Source organism: Penicillium psychrosexuale (assembly GCF_028828465.1).
Source record: "Penicillium psychrosexuale strain IBT 29551 chromosome Unknown utg000002l, whole genome shotgun sequence".
In the NCBI taxonomy this organism is placed as follows: domain Eukaryota; kingdom Fungi; phylum Ascomycota; class Eurotiomycetes; order Eurotiales; family Aspergillaceae; genus Penicillium; species Penicillium psychrosexuale.
The window spans coordinates 4,477,630-4,494,840 of NW_026643187.1; the positions used below are offsets into that span (position 1 = coordinate 4,477,630).

General features: G+C 49.3%; 4 protein-coding genes across 4 annotated transcripts; 2 read left to right on the forward strand and 2 right to left on the reverse strand.

Annotated features, from left to right (window-relative positions):
* Positions 1-676: 676 nt before the first annotated feature.
* On the forward strand, positions 677-8,171 carry ags2 (alpha-1,3-glucan synthase Ags2; the record flags this gene model as incomplete). Its single annotated transcript, XM_057183746.1, has 5 exons — positions 677-1,027; positions 1,088-1,263; positions 1,322-7,276; positions 7,337-7,542; positions 7,621-8,171. The coding sequence occupies 5 exons, from the start codon at positions 677-679 to the stop codon at positions 8,169-8,171; spliced, it is 7,239 nt and encodes a 2,412-aa protein (XP_057045196.1).
* A 1,349-nt stretch (positions 8,172-9,520) lies between these two features.
* Positions 9,521-11,905, reverse strand: luA (3-isopropylmalate dehydratase LEU1; the record flags this gene model as incomplete). The annotated part of the gene is made up of 2 exons (XM_057183747.1): positions 9,521-11,638; positions 11,699-11,905. The coding sequence occupies 2 exons, from the start codon at positions 11,903-11,905 to the stop codon at positions 9,521-9,523; spliced, it is 2,325 nt and encodes a 774-aa protein (XP_057045197.1).
* A 734-nt stretch (positions 11,906-12,639) lies between these two features.
* Positions 12,640-14,067, reverse strand: N7518_002821 (zinc-binding alcohol dehydrogenase family protein; the record flags this gene model as incomplete). Its single annotated transcript, XM_057183748.1, has 4 exons — positions 12,640-13,172; positions 13,230-13,675; positions 13,732-13,772; positions 13,828-14,067. The coding sequence occupies 4 exons, from the start codon at positions 14,065-14,067 to the stop codon at positions 12,640-12,642; spliced, it is 1,260 nt and encodes a 419-aa protein (XP_057045198.1).
* A 1,387-nt stretch (positions 14,068-15,454) lies between these two features.
* Positions 15,455-17,029, forward strand: N7518_002822 (DUF895 domain membrane protein; the record flags this gene model as incomplete). The annotated part of the gene is made up of 4 exons (XM_057183749.1): positions 15,455-15,542; positions 15,601-16,642; positions 16,695-16,791; positions 16,850-17,029. The coding sequence occupies 4 exons, from the start codon at positions 15,455-15,457 to the stop codon at positions 17,027-17,029; spliced, it is 1,407 nt and encodes a 468-aa protein (XP_057045199.1).
* Between the last annotated feature and the right edge of the window lie 182 nt (positions 17,030-17,211).

The window sequence follows — 17,211 nt, forward strand, 5'->3', positions numbered from 1 at the left end:
TTCGGCTCTAACCGTTCATTCCGGGCTTCAAGGAGAATTGTCGAAGTAGCCTATGCCTAGTTTTTGGAACCAGAGAGAACACCAGGAGACTTTGTTGGGAGAACCAGACTGTGGAGTATCATGCTCCCTTTGAACCACGTCGAGTGATTTTACCACAGCTGGCAGTGCTCTACTATCTCTCAAACATTCCCAGGTTTCTCTTATTTCTATTAGCCATTCCGCAGCTCTCGATTTCCTTTCTTTCTCCACCTTTTCTACTTAGGAGAGCTCCTATAGATTGGAGACTATTGGTCATATTCTACTCGATGGAAAATGCTTAAAGTCTCTCGTTGATATTAGTCCTTTTTCCTCGTCATCAATACACCACCCTTTCGCAACCCCTGCGACTTTCCGAAAAAGCAAACTGTCGATTATATGCCCTGTTAGTATCGTTCCTTTTCAGGATACCTGAGTGGCAAGATCCGATTTGGCATTGGTACCTGTCGGGTACATGAGCCTCTTTCTCATATCCCTTTGAAGCAATTAATGGACCTACTAACAGGGAATGGTGAAACATAGTAGCTGTTTCTCGGAAACCCCAGTCGGATCAACGGTCTTCCTCCAATTCTACCTCATATTCGACACATGCTACGATCCTAAGTTTATCTGAAGCGGCTTAGTACATTGTTTGTCGACCATGAATTGGAGATATAAGATCCCAGTCCTTGCTCTTCTCGCAGCTCCAGGAATCAGTTGGCCCTACGACGAGACTCTCACTGATTATAACATCAACGAAAACCAAACAGCGACCGACCCCTTAGACTACTGGGGAGAATGGCCCGACCACACCTACTTTCCTTCTCCAGAAAATTGGCGCTTTCCTGTATATACGCTTTTCCTTGACCGATTTGTGAACGGTGATCCAACAAACGACAATGTAAATGGGACACTCTTTGAACATGATATCAATTCGAACCAAATGCGACACGGAGGTGATGTGGTTGGTTTGCTGGACACTTTGGACTATTTACAAGGAATGGGCATCAAGGTTAGCTTCATGAATGGACCTTGGTGCATATCTAATATCAACTGACAGTTGAACTTCTAGGGACTTTATCTTGCAGGTTTGGTATTGATGAATCAGCCATGGGGGTCTGATGGTTACTCAGCGCTTGACACTACTCTACTCGACCAGCATTTTGGGACAATTCAAACGTGGAGAACAGCTATAACGGAGATTCACAAGCGCGGCATGTACGTTATTTTTGACAATACGGTCTCAACGTAAGTCTTACGTCTAACCATCTTCTCTTATCGTGTGACAAGAATCTAACAGCACTAGCATGGGAGATCTCATTGGGTTTGAAGGGTATATGAATACAACCACACCATTTTCGGTCAAAGAGCACAAGGCTGCCTGGAAATCGGACCGTCAATATGTTGATTTTCGATATGGCAACACCTACAATGAGACATGTGAATATCCTCGCTTCTGGAATGAGACCGGATACCCCGTGGACGAGTATGTCAATTATGAGCTCCGCGGGTGCTACGACAGTGATTTTGATCAATATGGTGACATCGAGGCCTTTGGTGTCTATCCCGACTGGAAACGAGAGCTCGCTAAATTTGCATCGGTGCAAGATCGGCTGCGCGAATGGGTGCCTAGTGTCAAAGAGAGAATTATTCGTCATTCGTGTATGATCATCGCCTCTTTCGACATCGACGGCTTTCGCTATGACAAAGCTACGCAAGCTACCGTCGATGCCCTTGGGGATATATCAGAGGCATATCGGGACTGTGCTCGCCGTGTGGGAAAAGACAATTTCTTCCTTCCGGGTGAGATTACAAGTGGAAATACTCTGGGCTCTATCTTTCATGGGCGAGGACGTCAACCTGATATGAAGTCCCAGACGCTTGATGAAGCGTTTATGATGACGAATGCCTCTGATCCAGATTACTTTATTCGTGACCATAACAAGCAGGCGACCGATGCTGCCGCTTTTCATTACTCCGTCTATCGCTCCCTCACCCGGTTCTTAGGTATGGATGGTAACTTGGCTGCTGGCTACGACGTTCCAGTCAATTGGACCGAGGCCTGGTATCAAATGGTCCTCACCAATGACATGATAAACGCCAACACTGGCAAATTTGATCCACGCCATATGTATGGAGCGACAAACCAGGATGTGTTCCGATGGCCGACCGTTGAATATGGCGTTGAAAGGCAACTTCTTGCTCTTTTCATCACGACATTGCATATGCCCGGCATTCCTATGCTTCTATGGGGCGAGGAACAAGCGTTTTATATTTTAGATGCTTCAGCTGCTAACTATATCTATGGCCGTCAAGCGATGTCTCCCGCGACAGCTTGGAAAAATCACGGATGTTTCCAGTTGAATTCGACTCAATATTTCCAGTGGCCCATCAAATCGGGACGTTCGGGATGCCACGATGAGACAGTCACGTATGACCACCGTGATCCAGCTCACCCCGTGCGGAACATTATCAAACACATGTACCAGATGCGACAAGACTTCGGTGCTCTCAATGACGGATGGTGGATTCAGCTACTCTCAAACCAAACACGCAACATATATCTCCCAGGTTCTGACGGAGTTGCAACAGAAACTGGCATGTGGTCTGTCCTACGCAGTCCATATTACCAATTGCAGGATTTAGGAGAAATGGGCAATCAAACGGTCTGGTTTGTATATCAAAATGACAACCGAACGGTGAACTATGAGTTCGACTGTTCTGACCCAACTGCCGCATTAATTGCTCCATTCGGTATCAACACCACGGTGAAAAACCTGTTCTATCCCCACGATGAGTTGACACTGCAAGAGGGCCCAGTCAAACTTGGGTTGAACGGCTCTGACGAGTACAACGGTTGCCTTGACAGTATGAGGCTTCGACCATACGAATTTAGAGCCTACATCCGAAAAGAGAGATTTGTTTCCCCTCGTCCTATGATAACCAAGTTCATACCTGGACACGACACTCCGTTGCTATCTGCTGTCGCGCCAGATGAAAGTGAGTCAGTGGATATCAGTTTCTTCTTCTCCACAGAGATGAATTGCTCTATGGTGGCCGAGTCAATATCGCTTGAATCGTCCACTGAGACTGGAGAACGGCCTTCTTTGGACCTTGCCAGTGTTAATTGTGGGAGTGTTGAACCGGAGATTACTTCTTGGACAGGACAAATTCCATCTACTTGGTCTTGGACAGGTACCCTGACTGGTGTCTACAATGGCGTGCATAAATTGACGGTGAACAACGCGACAACTCCCGATGGGAGGGCAACCAACGCCGTCGACCATTTCTTGTTCCGAGTCGGGCAGTCTGATAACCCCATGATCTTTACCACGGCAAATTACTCCAGCAGCTTGCTTCACAGCCGCGATGATGGTACTCTTTTCATTGCACAACATGCAGCAGGGGCAGATCAATATCGGTACTCTACAAATTGGGGTAGTACTTTCACTGAATGGCTACCATACGAGGGAGGAAACCATACCATTGAAGAACTGCCTTGGTCTGGAACAAAGAAGCAGGGATGGGATGGGAAACACGTTCGGGTTGAGTACTGGAGTCGCCTTACAGGTAGCAGCGACTACGTCCAAGAGGGTGACGGACCGGGCTGGAGTCCTGCTATCCGACGTCGGTTCCCTCATCTCTTTTTTAATGGACCTTTCAACAGGTACGGATATGATGCCGGCTTGGATAACGTCGTGAGACAAGATACCGATGGCCTGTGGAAATTCCGCTTTATGACTGAATGGCCTGCCCAGGGTCAGCTGAATGTCTGGGGTATCAACCCCGATAATCAACCGGACCAAAGTTACATCTACGGAGATTCCGATGGAGACTCAATCCTCGACCGTCTACCGCCCTCTTCGCTAAGTGTGACAAGCATAAACATCACTCGGCATCCACCGAGCCCGCACCTCGCTTGGAGGATTCAACTCGATGACTCAAATTTACAGTTCAAGCTTGTTCCTACAGGCTCCAAATACGTTCAAATGGCTCTTTTTATCCTTCTTTGCATTGTTCCTGTCATTACAGCGTCAACCTGCGCTTATGTGTTCATGAAAACATTCTATCGGATCAAGTTCAACCAAGTCGGCGTGAGTGAAAAAAAGACGCTCATTTCAATGGATTTCATCAATAAATTCAAGGTAGGCCACGTGGAAGATGGACAGTCTAGAAACCCATTCAGACGACTTGCAAGTAGGTCAAACTTCCTTCAAAGTACTTCTGCTTTTGGTAATCGCACTGCCCACCGACGAAAAGTCCTGATTGCAACCATGGAATATGAGATCGACGACTGGGCTATCAAGATAAAAATTGGTGGCTTGGGTGTTATGGCACAGTTAATGGGCAAACAACTCGGACATCAGGATCTTATCTGGGTTATTCCCTGCGTGGGTGGAGTGAAGTATCCTGTCGATAAACAGGCAGATTCGATGTTTGTCATGATCTTGGGGAATTCGTACGAAATCAAGATTCAGTACCACCAACTGAGGAACATCACATATGTTTTGCTGGATGCGCCTGTTTTTCGCCAGCAATCCGTTATAGAGCCCTACCCAGCCCGAATGGACGACCTCGACAGCGCTATTTACTACTCTGCCTGGAACCAATGCATTGCCCAGGCGATGAAGCGGTTTCCAGTTGATCTGTACCACATCAATGACTATCACGGCTCGGTGGCACCGTTATATCTTTTGCCCGAGACTATTCCTATTTGCTTATCGCTTCACAACGCCGAATTTCAAGGTCTATGGCCTATGCGAACACAGAAAGAGAAAACCGAAGTCTGTTCTGTTTTCAACCTTGATTTGGATATTGTCACACGCTATGTTCAGTTCGGCGAGATCTTCAATCTTCTTCATGCCGGGGCAAGCTATCTGCGCCTTCATCAACAAGGCTTTGGTGCCGTTGGTGTGTCGAAGAAGTATGGAAAGCGGTCATATGCTCGATACCCGATCTTTTGGGGCTTGAGAAAAGTTGGAAACCTACCGAATCCCGACCCCTCTGATACAGGCGAGTGGGATAGAGCCTTACCTAAGGAGAGAGATATTAGCATCGACAATGACTTCGAGATCCGCAGAGCCGAGCTAAAGCGCCAAGCTCAAGAATGGGCTGGTCTTAAGCAAAGACCTGACGCGGATCTGTTAGTCTTCGTTGGAAGATGGTCGATGCAAAAAGGTATCGACCTGATAGCTGATGTCTTGCCTGGTATATTGGAGAATCGAGGAAACGTTCAGCTGATCTGCATCGGTCCCCTTATTGATTTATATGGCAAATTTGCCGCGTTGAAACTGGATCGAATGACGAAGCTTTACCCTGGTCGAGTATGCTCTAAACCCCAGTTCACGGTATTACCCCACTTCATCTTCTCTGGTGCAGATTTTGCACTAATTCCATCACGCGATGAGCCGTTCGGTCTTGTCGCTGTCGAATTCGGTCGGAAGGGTGCCCTTGGGATTGGCGCCAGAGTAGGGGGACTTGGGCAGATGCCTGGCTGGTGGTATACGGTTGAGTCCACGACTACCTCCCACCTGTTGAAACAGTTCAAATTGGCCATCGACAGTGCGTTAAACTCCAAGCCCGAGGTGAGGGCGATGATGCGCGCAAGGTCTGCCAAGCAACGATTCCCAGTTGCCCAATGGGTCGAAGATCTTGAGATCTTACAGTCCACATCGATTCGAGTCCATCAAAAGGAACGAACCAAATCCCACAGCCAGTCCGCTGCTGCTGGCGCATATAATGCCATCTACGGGATGATGACGCCGCAAACTGCGTCAACAAGATCGGGCGTATCAACACCTCCATTACAACCCTCAAGTCGCCCGGGTACTGTAGGGTCACTACAGCGAAGCTCTATAATCTACAGCCGTGATGCAAGCCCGGGATTTGATGGGAGACCTAAATCGGGACTAAGTCGCCAGATATCTCATGGTGTTCAGCCGGTATCCGGCACCATTGAGCCTCGTGGTCGGCCCGAGGTCGGGAAAGTCGGTGTTATCGAGGGTGATGACAGCGCTGGTGGAGCCTCCCCAGAGGCCGAAGAAAATAGCGACGATGAAATGATGGCTACCTGCTATAGCGATGAGGATTATTCCATGCCACCCGAAGGAGCAGACCTAGGTCGTGCACAAACTCCTCAACCCGGTGTGACGCTCACCAAAGAGGCTCTCTCGGCCCAACGCGCGAGTCAAAGCTCCTTGTTGGCTCGATGCAGCAACACGCCCTCTAGTTCAGCGGCACCGAGTACTGTCGGGACAGATGATACCCTTGTTCCCCCTTCTCGTCCATGGGCGGAGCCAGGAAACCGTCTCAGTAACGCCTCAGTCTTGTCTGTCGATTCAGTTGTTGGAGAGAAGAAAGACTTCAAACTTCAAAAGGTTGACCCGTACTTTACCGACAGCAATGGCGAGTACTACAGAGTGTTTGAAAAAAGACTCGAGGAACTGAATGGGGCGAACTCAGACACCCAACTGTGCATTGAGCAATACCTCGAGAAAAGCGAAAAGAAATGGTTCAACAAATTCCGTGATGCACGCCTTGGCCTCCATCAAGGATCGCCAGCTGTGTCAATGAATCGTGGCAAAGCAGAGACATCCCCGACGGGGTCAGTTACCAACGACGATGCGACATCCCATGAAAGTGGTGAGCGCGTGAGAAAAGGTGCTCCGCCTGATGAATTCCTTCTTGGTGATGACTACGTGCCACCAACAGGGCTGAAAAAATGGATGCAAATGCGCATCGGAGAATGGCCGGTATATTCTCTCTTCCTCGGACTAGGCCAGATCATTGCTGCCAATTCCTACCAGATTACCCTTCTCACCGGTGAGGTCGGTCAGACCGCTACAAAGTTGTACGGAATTGCGACGGTTTACCTGATTACTTCTATTCTATGGTGGTTTTTCTTCCGATACTACAAATCCGTACTCGTTTTGAGTGTGCCGTGGTTCTTATACGGAACAGCCTTTTTGATCATCGGAATGGCACACTTTGAGCCCGACTCACACAATCGCGGATGGATTCAAAACGTTGGAAGTAGTGTCTATGCGGCTGCATCATCGAGCGGTTCCATCTTCTTCGCCCTCAATTTCGGCGATGAGAGCGGTGCACCGGTCAACCAGTGGGTATTCCGTGCTTGTCTTATCCAGGGCACGCAGCAAGCCTATGTCATTGCTCTTTGGTACTGGGGTTCAACTTTGACTAAAGCCACCAACGCGGGAATTACGGATGTGCAGGTCAGCGTCACCAATACCTGGAGGATGACGTGCGTATAACATTGAAATCTTCATCTCAAGGATCGGAGAGTTGCTAACCATTGTCATAGAGCAATATGTACACCAGTCGCTCTCTTTTTATGGGCAATTGGCCTCATCGTATATTTTGGCTTGCCAAACTACTATCGCCAAACTCCCGGCAAAGTGCCATCATTCTACAAATCTGTCTTCCGGCGCAAGATTGTACTTTGGAACTGGGTGGTCGTTATTCTCCAAAACTTCTTTTTGAGTGCTCCATATGGTCGAAACTGGAATTGTGAGTATCCATTGGGCAGACAGTCTATACGGGTCTTCTTCCTTCCTATTCCTCGAATTACGCTAATGATTATCACAGTCCTGTGGATTACCCAGCACGCCAGCTCGTGGCAAATCCTACTTCTCTGTGTTGCATTCTTCGGCTTTGTCTGGATAGCAGTTCTCTTCCTGCTGGCTAGGCTATCTAAGTCCCATAGTTGGATCCTCCCGGTTCTCGCATGTGGTCTGGGTGCACCTCGTTGGGCCCAGATCTGGTGGGGCACATCTGGGTCTGGGCTGTTCCTCCCCTGGGCTGGAAGTTATACCTCGGGAGCTCTTATATCCCGCAGTCTTTGGCTCTGGCTTGGAGTCTTGGACGCATTACAAGGCCTCGGATTTGGTATGATTCTGCTGCAAACACTGACACGTATGCACATCTGCTTCACCCTTCTGGTGTCACAGGTCCTGGGCTCTCTCGCAACTATTTGTGCAAGGGCCTTCGCACCAAACAACATTGGCCCAGGGCCTATCTCTCCAGATATCACGGCTGGTGCGGGCGCTTTGGGTAACGCTTGGTTTTGGGTTGCTCTTTTATTGCAGCTCTCGATCTGGTATGTGCGCCCTTGTAAGGATATTGAGAATCCCGTCTAACGTCTAGATTGAAGTGGTGGCTTTCTCCTTTTCTTCCGACGGGAGCAATTATCGAAGCCCTGAACAACAGCGCATTTGTTTTTGCTGGAAGTGGGCGGAATGGATTGATGATTCAAGCTCTGCAATTGTGGTTTCGGATTTCCTTGCGTACATTGATGATATAGTTGCGTGTTGTTCGAGTGGCTGATTTGCTGTCAAGCAGAAATGGCCCGAAGTATTTAGTGTCTAATATAATGATACAATATCTGACAAGCGACCGTGGCCACACCTAAATAAGAGTTGAGACCCACTTAGTGGGACCCACTCAACCTAACCGTAAAATTCTAAAATACCTTAATATATCTTATTTGTGGTATACTAGTTGAATTGAGAAGTCCTTAGTGATGGTAAATGATGACGATAGTGTGCCAAAAGGGCATTCGAGACCAAGAATGTCTCGGTACCATATTTGCGACGTCTGGGATATCAGTTGACGACGGGGTATTCGCCTTGGCGACGATGCTTGGCAGGACGAAGCACGAAGCGGGGGGGAGATCCGATCTGACAACGGCTACTGGCCAGTTGTACGGAGTAGTATCAGACTCCGTTGGTTACAATTTCGAGGTGAAATAGAAAGTGGGAAGAGAATTGGTAATAAGGGCCATTCCAAACGGAATATTCCTCAACTAGGGCATCCTATCTTTGATTTCCTTTTCCATTTTATGAATCCGCCTCCACAGTAACCAAAGCTTAAGGTATTAGCTTGGTTTTCAGATTAGATCGCAAAGCTCATACCTCAATGCGCTGGTATATAGAGGCGAACGCCACTGAAAGAATAAAAAAATAAAAGATTTTGACAGTCAGGTCATCGTCCATTGTGACGGTGAAGGTAGGGCAGGGATAAAGGGATTCTGGCAGCTGGAGCGCAGAGATAAGGGCAAAAATGTGTAGTTGAGCGAGCAGAAGATAACGAGGAGTTTGAGAATGGGAAGATTGAATTATCATAGACATCAGTATAATTCAATAGTTGCAGTCTACAGGATAACCATGACTTGCGGCAGTTTCCCAATTGGGATTAGTCCCACAAGAACAATTTTAGTTCGCCCTACACATTATTTACGCAACAATGTAGAACGAGGAATATTGTGTTATACAAAGTACAAACCCACGATCATAATTCATTCTCGTTGAAATTCGTAGGCTACCCAAATTATAAAATAGCCCATGATTAGCATAGGGCAAAACAAAACACAAACAGTAGCCGCAACAAGTAGGGGAATATGATTCTAAAATCCAAACATGACACAAAAATGAATTGCCGCAGTGCCAAGAGCCAAACCCAGGCACTTGACAAACACAAAGAACAACTTTTACCACTCAAGGGGCTCGTTCTTCACATCACCGCGGTTGGTCTTGGGGACGGGAGCGGCCTCAACCATAGTCGCGCCACGGCGGCCACGGCGGAGGTAGGCACTGCCATCCAACCAGGGGGTATCGAGGGTGCGCTTGGCCTCGAAAGTGCGGATCTTGGACTCCATCTGGAGAGTAAGACCAATGTCATCCAGGCCGTTGACGAGACAGTGCTTGCGGAAAGCTTCGACCTCAAAGGCAGTGATCTTGTTACCCTGAGCATCCTTGATCTCCTGGTTGACAAGGTCAACCTCGACCTCACGGCCGGCACGGGCCTCATCGGCGATCTTCTGCAGCGCAACCTCATCGGAGACGATAACAGGCAGCATGCCGTTCTTGAAGGTGTTGTTGAAGAAGATGTCAGCGAAAGAGGGGGCGATGATGCACTTGATACCGAAGTCGAGCAGAGCCCAAGGGGCGTGCTCGCGGGAGCTACCGCATCCGAAGTTGGGGCCGGTAACAACCAGGATCTTGGAGTTACGGTAAATGCCCTGGTTCAGGATAAAATCGGGGTTCTCCTTGTCGTCGGTGTAGCGGAGCTCATAGAAGAGCGCAGTACCGAGACCTGTGCGCTTGATGGTCTTGAGGAATTGCTTGGGGATGATGGCATCGGTGTCGACGTTGGCGCGCTCCAAAGGCGCGGCGATACCCTTCAGGGTGGTGAACGGGGGAAGACCGGTGCTCTGGCCACCGCCGCTAGCAGGCGCCAAAGTGTTTGTGTGGGGCTCGTTGTCTTCAGGGAAATCCATGACACGCTCGAGTTCGTCCTCGCTGTCGGGCGATTCGATCTCGGGCTGGACGTCGACCTTAGGCGAGGCCTTGCCGAGGACGGGGCTGGCTACGATGTGCTCACGGACATCAGCGAGCTTGCCGACAATGGCAGCAGTGGCGGCCATGGCGGGGGACATGAGGTGAGTACGGCCCTGGGCACCCTGGCGACCCTCGAAGTTGCGGTTGGAGGTACTAGCACAGCGCTCCTTGGGGGACAGGATATCTGGGTTCATACCCAGGCACATGGAGCAGCCAGCCTCACGCCATTCGAAACCGGCATCAGTGAAGATCTTGTCGAGGCCCTCGGACTCAGCCTGCTCCTTGACGAGACCAGATCCAGGGACGATCATAGCACGCTTGATGTTGGAGGCAACCTTACGGCCCTTGACCACCTTGGCCGCGGCACGCAGATCCTCGATACGAGCGTTTGTGCAAGATCCAATGAAGACCTTGTCAACCACAACCTCCTTCATAGGAGTACCAGAGACAAGACCCATGTACTCGAGAGCACGCTTGCAAGAGTCCTTGCGGTTCTCATCCTCGAAGTCATCGGGGCTGGGGACAACACCAGTGATCGGGACCACGTCCTGGGGAGAGGTACCCCATGAGATGGTGGGAATGATATCCTTGCCATCAAGGAAGACCTCGGTATCGTACTTGGCCCCAGTGTCCGACTTCAGGCTGGACCAGTAGCTGATGGCCTTTTTCCACTCTGCGCTGCCGTACTTGGGGGCCAGAGGACGGCCCTTGAGGTATTCGAAGGTGATCTCGTCGGGCGCAATCATACCGGAACGGGCACCACCCTCAATGGACATGTTGCACATCGACATACGGGCCTCCATGCTCAGTCCACGGATGACGGATCCGCAGAACTCAATAACAGCACCGTTACCACCAGCAGTGCCGATGACACCGATGATGTGGAGAACGACATCCTTACTGGTGACGCCGGCGGGGAGCTCGCCATCGACCTGGATGCGCATATTCTTGCTGCGGCGGGTAATGAGTGTCTGGGTAGCGAGAACGTGCTCGACTTCACTGGTTCCAATACCGAACGCGAGGGCACCGAAGGCACCGTGTGTGGAGGTGTGGCTGTCACCGCAAACGACAGTTGTGCCGGGCAGAGTGAAACCCTGCTCGGGGCCGATAATGTGGACAATACCCTGGCGCTTGTCGCCCATACCGAAGTAAGTGAGGCCAAAGTCCTTCACGTTCTGTTCCAGGGTTGTGCATTGGAGACGCGAATCATTCTCCTTGATGAAGTCACCGGCATTTTTGAAATTTTTTCGTGAAGTGGTGGGAATGTTCTATCCGAAGAAAACGTCCAATTAGTCGCGAGTTATTAGTAGATATGGGATTGAACATACGTGATCAACTGTAGCCAGAGTGCAGTCTGGTCGGCGAACCGTGCGGCTGGCGTTTGTGAGTCCCTCGAAGGCCTGAGGAGATGTAACCTCATGAACCAGGTGTCGGTCAATGTAGATCAGGCAAGTGCCATCGTCTTGCTCGTTGACGATGTGGTCTTGGAAGACCTTGTCATACAAGGTCTTGGGTTGTGAGACGGCAGAAGGCATGGTGGTGGAGAGTAGAAATCTGCTGGGAGAGAGGATATAAGAGTACAAGATTTAATGAAGAGAGAGAGCAGATAATAGGGAGCTCTGATGAAGAGCAATATAGTAGTAAGTAGTAAGTACCGAGATCTGGGCAACTGGAATGGGAATGCCTGTTATATTTTTCTGCGCTGAACATCCGCGATGTCGCTGGAGAGCTTCTTGAGGGGCAAGGCCGATCTCGGCCGGTCAGCGGCGAATGGTACCAATTTTATTGGCCGATGTGGTAGCACAGCGGATGGCCGATATCGGTTGGCGTTGGACGATCCAAAAAGGGGAACGCGGCTAATCACGCTTTGTGGCGGATACCCGTAGACCGCTCCGGCCCAAGTAATGCAGGCGCACTGATTGGCTGTACTTTCGCAAGGTTCCGCCTCCGATCGGCCCGCCATTTTTTGGCTCGACGCTTATACGCTTAGCACTGTGAATACGCATCCGGGGAGCCTCAATATACTCCTTCATCGGCTGAATATAGGTTGTATACGGGGTACTCCGTACGTTGATCTGGCTTCTCATTCGAGAGTCATTTCACAATATCAGATGCATTCATATTCTCGGAAACATAACTGTCAAGTTTTTTGAACTTGTTCATGATCTAACGATCTACCTAAAGTCAGATATCAAAAAACGCCAATCCTGTATATCTCTAAAGCAAAATTTCATCAAGGAAGAAAGCACGCAAGCCCGCTGTTCATAGGCTACCGAGACGAAGCGCCCAGGTCGACCACGATCCTCTTTCCAGACACTGAGCCACTCCGCAATGTCTCGAGTGCCGCATTAATACCCTCCAACCCACCCTCTGCATGAACAATCTCTGGCAATGTAAGATGCGTCGATTGCAGAAGATCTTCCAACCAGCAGACCATAGCTTCACCCACTGTGGGGGCTGTATGGAAGAGCTTAATGGGCACAGTGTGATATTGTACACCGGGATTCTTCTCTTTGGGCAGACCGGTTAATCCAAGGAGGTGAGCGTGGCCATCAGGATTCAGCGCCTTTTCAAGCTGTGTTGCTGTCTCTCTTCCGACTATATCAATGGCATATCGCAGCTTGCCCCCGGTGACACCGCGGATAATTTCCACTGCGCGATCAGGGTCATGTCGATCGACTATTAGATCTGCACCGGACTGTACAAGCTTGGCACCATGTCGAGCTGCATCGGCCACGCAAATCACGCGTAACCCGGCGAGTTTGGCGAGCTGAAGAGTAATCAAACCAGTCGTTGTTGAGGCTGCAGTATGAATGTCAGTGGTCAGTTCATAGGTAGTAACATCGGATTGATTCTTACCTCCCCAGATAGCAACCCAGTCTCCGCGTTGTGGCTTTTCTGAGTCCAATAATGATGCGAAGCATTCTTCATGTATGTCGGCGGGTATATCATTCTTATTGAGGTTTTTGATGATATTGGGCAAATTAGGACCGGGCACTTGTGTGATGAGTGAAAAGTCTAATCCAAATGAGACACCCAAAGCCAACACAGCTGCGACGAATGCGACTCCGACAGAAGCTGAAGCGTGGATAGATGTTGAAGCAGGAATTCGGGCAGCATTGAAGTCGGTGGCAATGGCGTATTCTTGGAATGCTGCTTTCCTAATATCCCGGTAATCTGTTGATGGGACCATCACAACATCGCCTACACGAAGACGGGATGACCCTTTGGGGACTTGCAGCACAAGGCCAGCCAAATCCCGCCCGTTGATCCATGGCAGGCTAGGGATACCAAAGTTGAATGCACTGATCAATTCGTCCGTTAGTCATGCACTATAATTGTCCAGAATAGTACAACTTACGGTCCCTTCCAGTCGATGGGGTTGAGGCCGATGGCAAGAACCTGCAGATCAACAGTCAGCATCTCGTGTTATACAAGATCCAGTGGCCTGTCGTACCTTGACAAGGATCTCTCCCTCATGCAAAACCGAAGGAATGGCATGATCATCTACCAGGGCGTACTGTTCACGGGCCCCCTTGAGAAGCAAGACTCGTTGTCTTGCCGCCTCAGACCGCGGCGACGGGGGTTCACTCTCCGACCTTGACACATCAGAGTAATCTGAGACAGACTCCGAAAACAGAGTAGTCGGGGTCTTCTGCAACTCTTCGAGTTGGAGGCAAGTAGAGGTAGTCGACATGGTGCACGGGGGTAATAATGGCATGACTTGGAAGGTAGATCGCAGAGAAAACGCCAACCCAACTATTAGGCTTCTATCTATATTGCGCTTCGTCCCAGTCTATATAATCTCTCGGGCGAGAAGATAAAGACAAAGCACGCCTCAATTTAGGGCGCGGGGCAGTGGTCCGAATCCCTCCCATGAGCACGTACATAGGGTTGGAGTACCTCCACTAATCGCTTGGCTCTGAGATTTCTTGCAAGATCTATGGGATAATTTCGTCTCACATTCGCGCAATGAGGACATTTCCGCACTTCCGGGGGCCTTATTCGTAGTCGTTATCCATTGCTCATGGCGGGGCATCTATGGCGTGATAAACTAGATGGCCGAGGGTCGATCCAACGCTCTTATATCTGCCGAAAGATGGGGGACTGTAAGGATTGGAATGACCAAAGGATCTAATAGAAATTTGATTGGCTATATATATGCAATAGATCAATAGAAATTGAATATTCTCGACTCTGTTGAAGTACAAAATCGAAAAATTGGATTCTCGAATCTCGAATTTCTGAGTTTATCCAAACTGATGTGATCGCGGCTTGCGATGACGAAAACTCGCAACCTCTAGCCCTAAGATGTCAACACCAAGGACCTGAATCACGAATATCCGGGGCTTCTGAGATCTGCTGGGATATTAATTTTTATTTTATCTATGGAGTACGGAAGAAATTATTTACCGACTTAAATCCAAGGTACTACAACATACGTAGTTGATGATTGTGGATATGGAATATATATGTGATCCCTCAGGTTCGTTGTAGCTGTGCAACATAAGTTGTAACTGCATATCCTTTTATAGTGATTGGTACAATAAAGCTCCGAATATCACTTGCGTATACTAGTAAGGAGTAATTCGCGTCTACTTTACGTACTTATGTTGTTTAGAATACAAGCTGGGATTCAATCGGTATCTCCTCCATGTTCCCATGCATCCATACTCAGAATTCCTTGGATTATTATCAATTCCATTGATATTACCTTCATTGGCAAGCATTGGCAAGCCTCTTCTTCACTAGACCTAAGAACTCTACTCTATAAACTTTCCAATTCGGGATATTCGCCTGCAGGATTTCTGCCCATCTCCTAAGAGTCCCGTGCGAGCACGTAATTCCACCGTAGAACGACAACATTGACTGGGTGTCCAAGCTCGAGCCGTTGGAAGCTAGACAGGGGTCCAGCAAGGCGAAATAACCAGTCTTTTCCGCTATTGCCATTCGCGGAGCAGATCGTTCGGGGCAGTACAGCCGACAACGTGGTATAGACCTCGTGGGCGCGAAGGTTATAAACCACCACAACGCCTGTGAAAAAAAATAATTATTCACTACTCAATTATATCTTCTATTTTATTATGACGAACTCAGAAAAGGACGCTGTCCCGAGTGAGAAGGTGGACAGTGCAGGTTCTATCACCTCGCCCGTTGGTGGGCCACATAAAGGTGAGTTTGGAACAATGTTCCTGTCTAACGTCGATGAAGCTGACTTTGACCCTGATAGTCAAGTGGTACCGATCGACATTCTACAATGCCTTTATCCTCGGTCTTTGCAACTTCCTCGCCCCTGGAATCTGGGGCGCCATGAACTCTTTGGGTGGAGGAGGTGAAGAGAAACCCTACCTCGTCAACGCAGCGAACGCCTTGACCTTCGGTCTTATGGTCGTCTCTTGCTTCTTCAGCAGTGTCCTCGTACGATTCATCGGCATCAAATGGGCACTCATCGTCGGAACAATGGGATACGCACCTTACGCAGCGGGGCTGTACACAAACAACCGATTTGGCGTCGAATGGCTGGTTCTCCTGGGCGCGGCACTTTGCGGCATCTCGGCCGGTATTTTCTGGATGGCAGAGGCAGCAATTGCACTTTCGTACCCCGAGCCATACAACCAAGGCCGCTTCCTGGGATTCTGGCTCAGCTTCCGTGTTGGAGGACAAATCCTCGGCGGTGCCATCAACCTGGGCATCAATGCCAATAGGTCGAACTCGGGCTCTGTCTCATACACTGTGTACCTGGTTTTCATTGCGCTGCAGGCACTCGGCCCCTTTGCTGGTCTGCTGTTGAACAATCCCTCTCAGGTCCAGCGAAAAGACGGAGTCCCTGTTAACCTGCAGGTGACAAAAAGTATCACACATGAGCTGAAGAGCATGTGGAAGCTTTGGATCAATCGCAAGTTCCTGTACATCATTCCGTTCATCTGCCAGGCTGTGTATACAGAGGCCGTGATGTTCTCATACGAGGGATTGTGGTTCTCGGTACGAGCCAGAGCCCTCGGGTCATTCCTTTCCGGTGTGGTCGCTGTGACTATCGGCAACATTCTCGGAGCCTTCCTTGACAGCAAGCGGGTATCTCTGAAAAACAGAACTCGATACGCGTTTTACTTCGTTGTCGCATGGCAAGGCATGTGCTGGATCTGGGCTACGGTGGTGACAACCGAGTTTAACGAAACACACCCGACATATGACTGGTCTACTCCAGGCTTCGGGAGAGCCTTCGCCCTCTTCCTGTTCTGGGTTGCTGGCTTCCAGCTCAACTATATGTACCTGTAAGTTGAATTTCCATGGGTGACTATTCAGTCCATGTTACTAACTGATCAGGTTTTTCTTGGTGGGCAACCTTGCCGATGATCAAGAAGAAGTCGTCCGGATTGCGGGCTTGTTGCGTGGAACTGAATCCGCAGCTCAGTGTGTCAGCGTACGTACACCTCTTATCTCGCTTCCGTGCAACATGAATACTAACGAGCTATCTCTAGTATGGTCTAAGCAGCGTGAACATCATGGCCGCGGTGGGGAGTATTTATCTCAACTTTGGCTTGTGGGCTATCGCGATAATCCCTACCTGGATCATTATCAAAGACATCGGAACAGCCTTTGAGGATAAAAAGATCGCTAGAGAGACTCCTGGTTTGCGCGAGGCCGTCGATCAGGAGTAATTTATTTGGAGCAATTTGTTTGGAGCGTATACTGGCGCAAGTCTATTAAAAAGTTGGTACAGCACAAAAACATATAATTTAGAATTTGGTGTATCACCTTGTCCGTGTTCAAAATATATACATTGAAATGATGATGCTTCTATGATGAGCCTGTTCCCGGGGTTCTCGCCACCCAGGACACT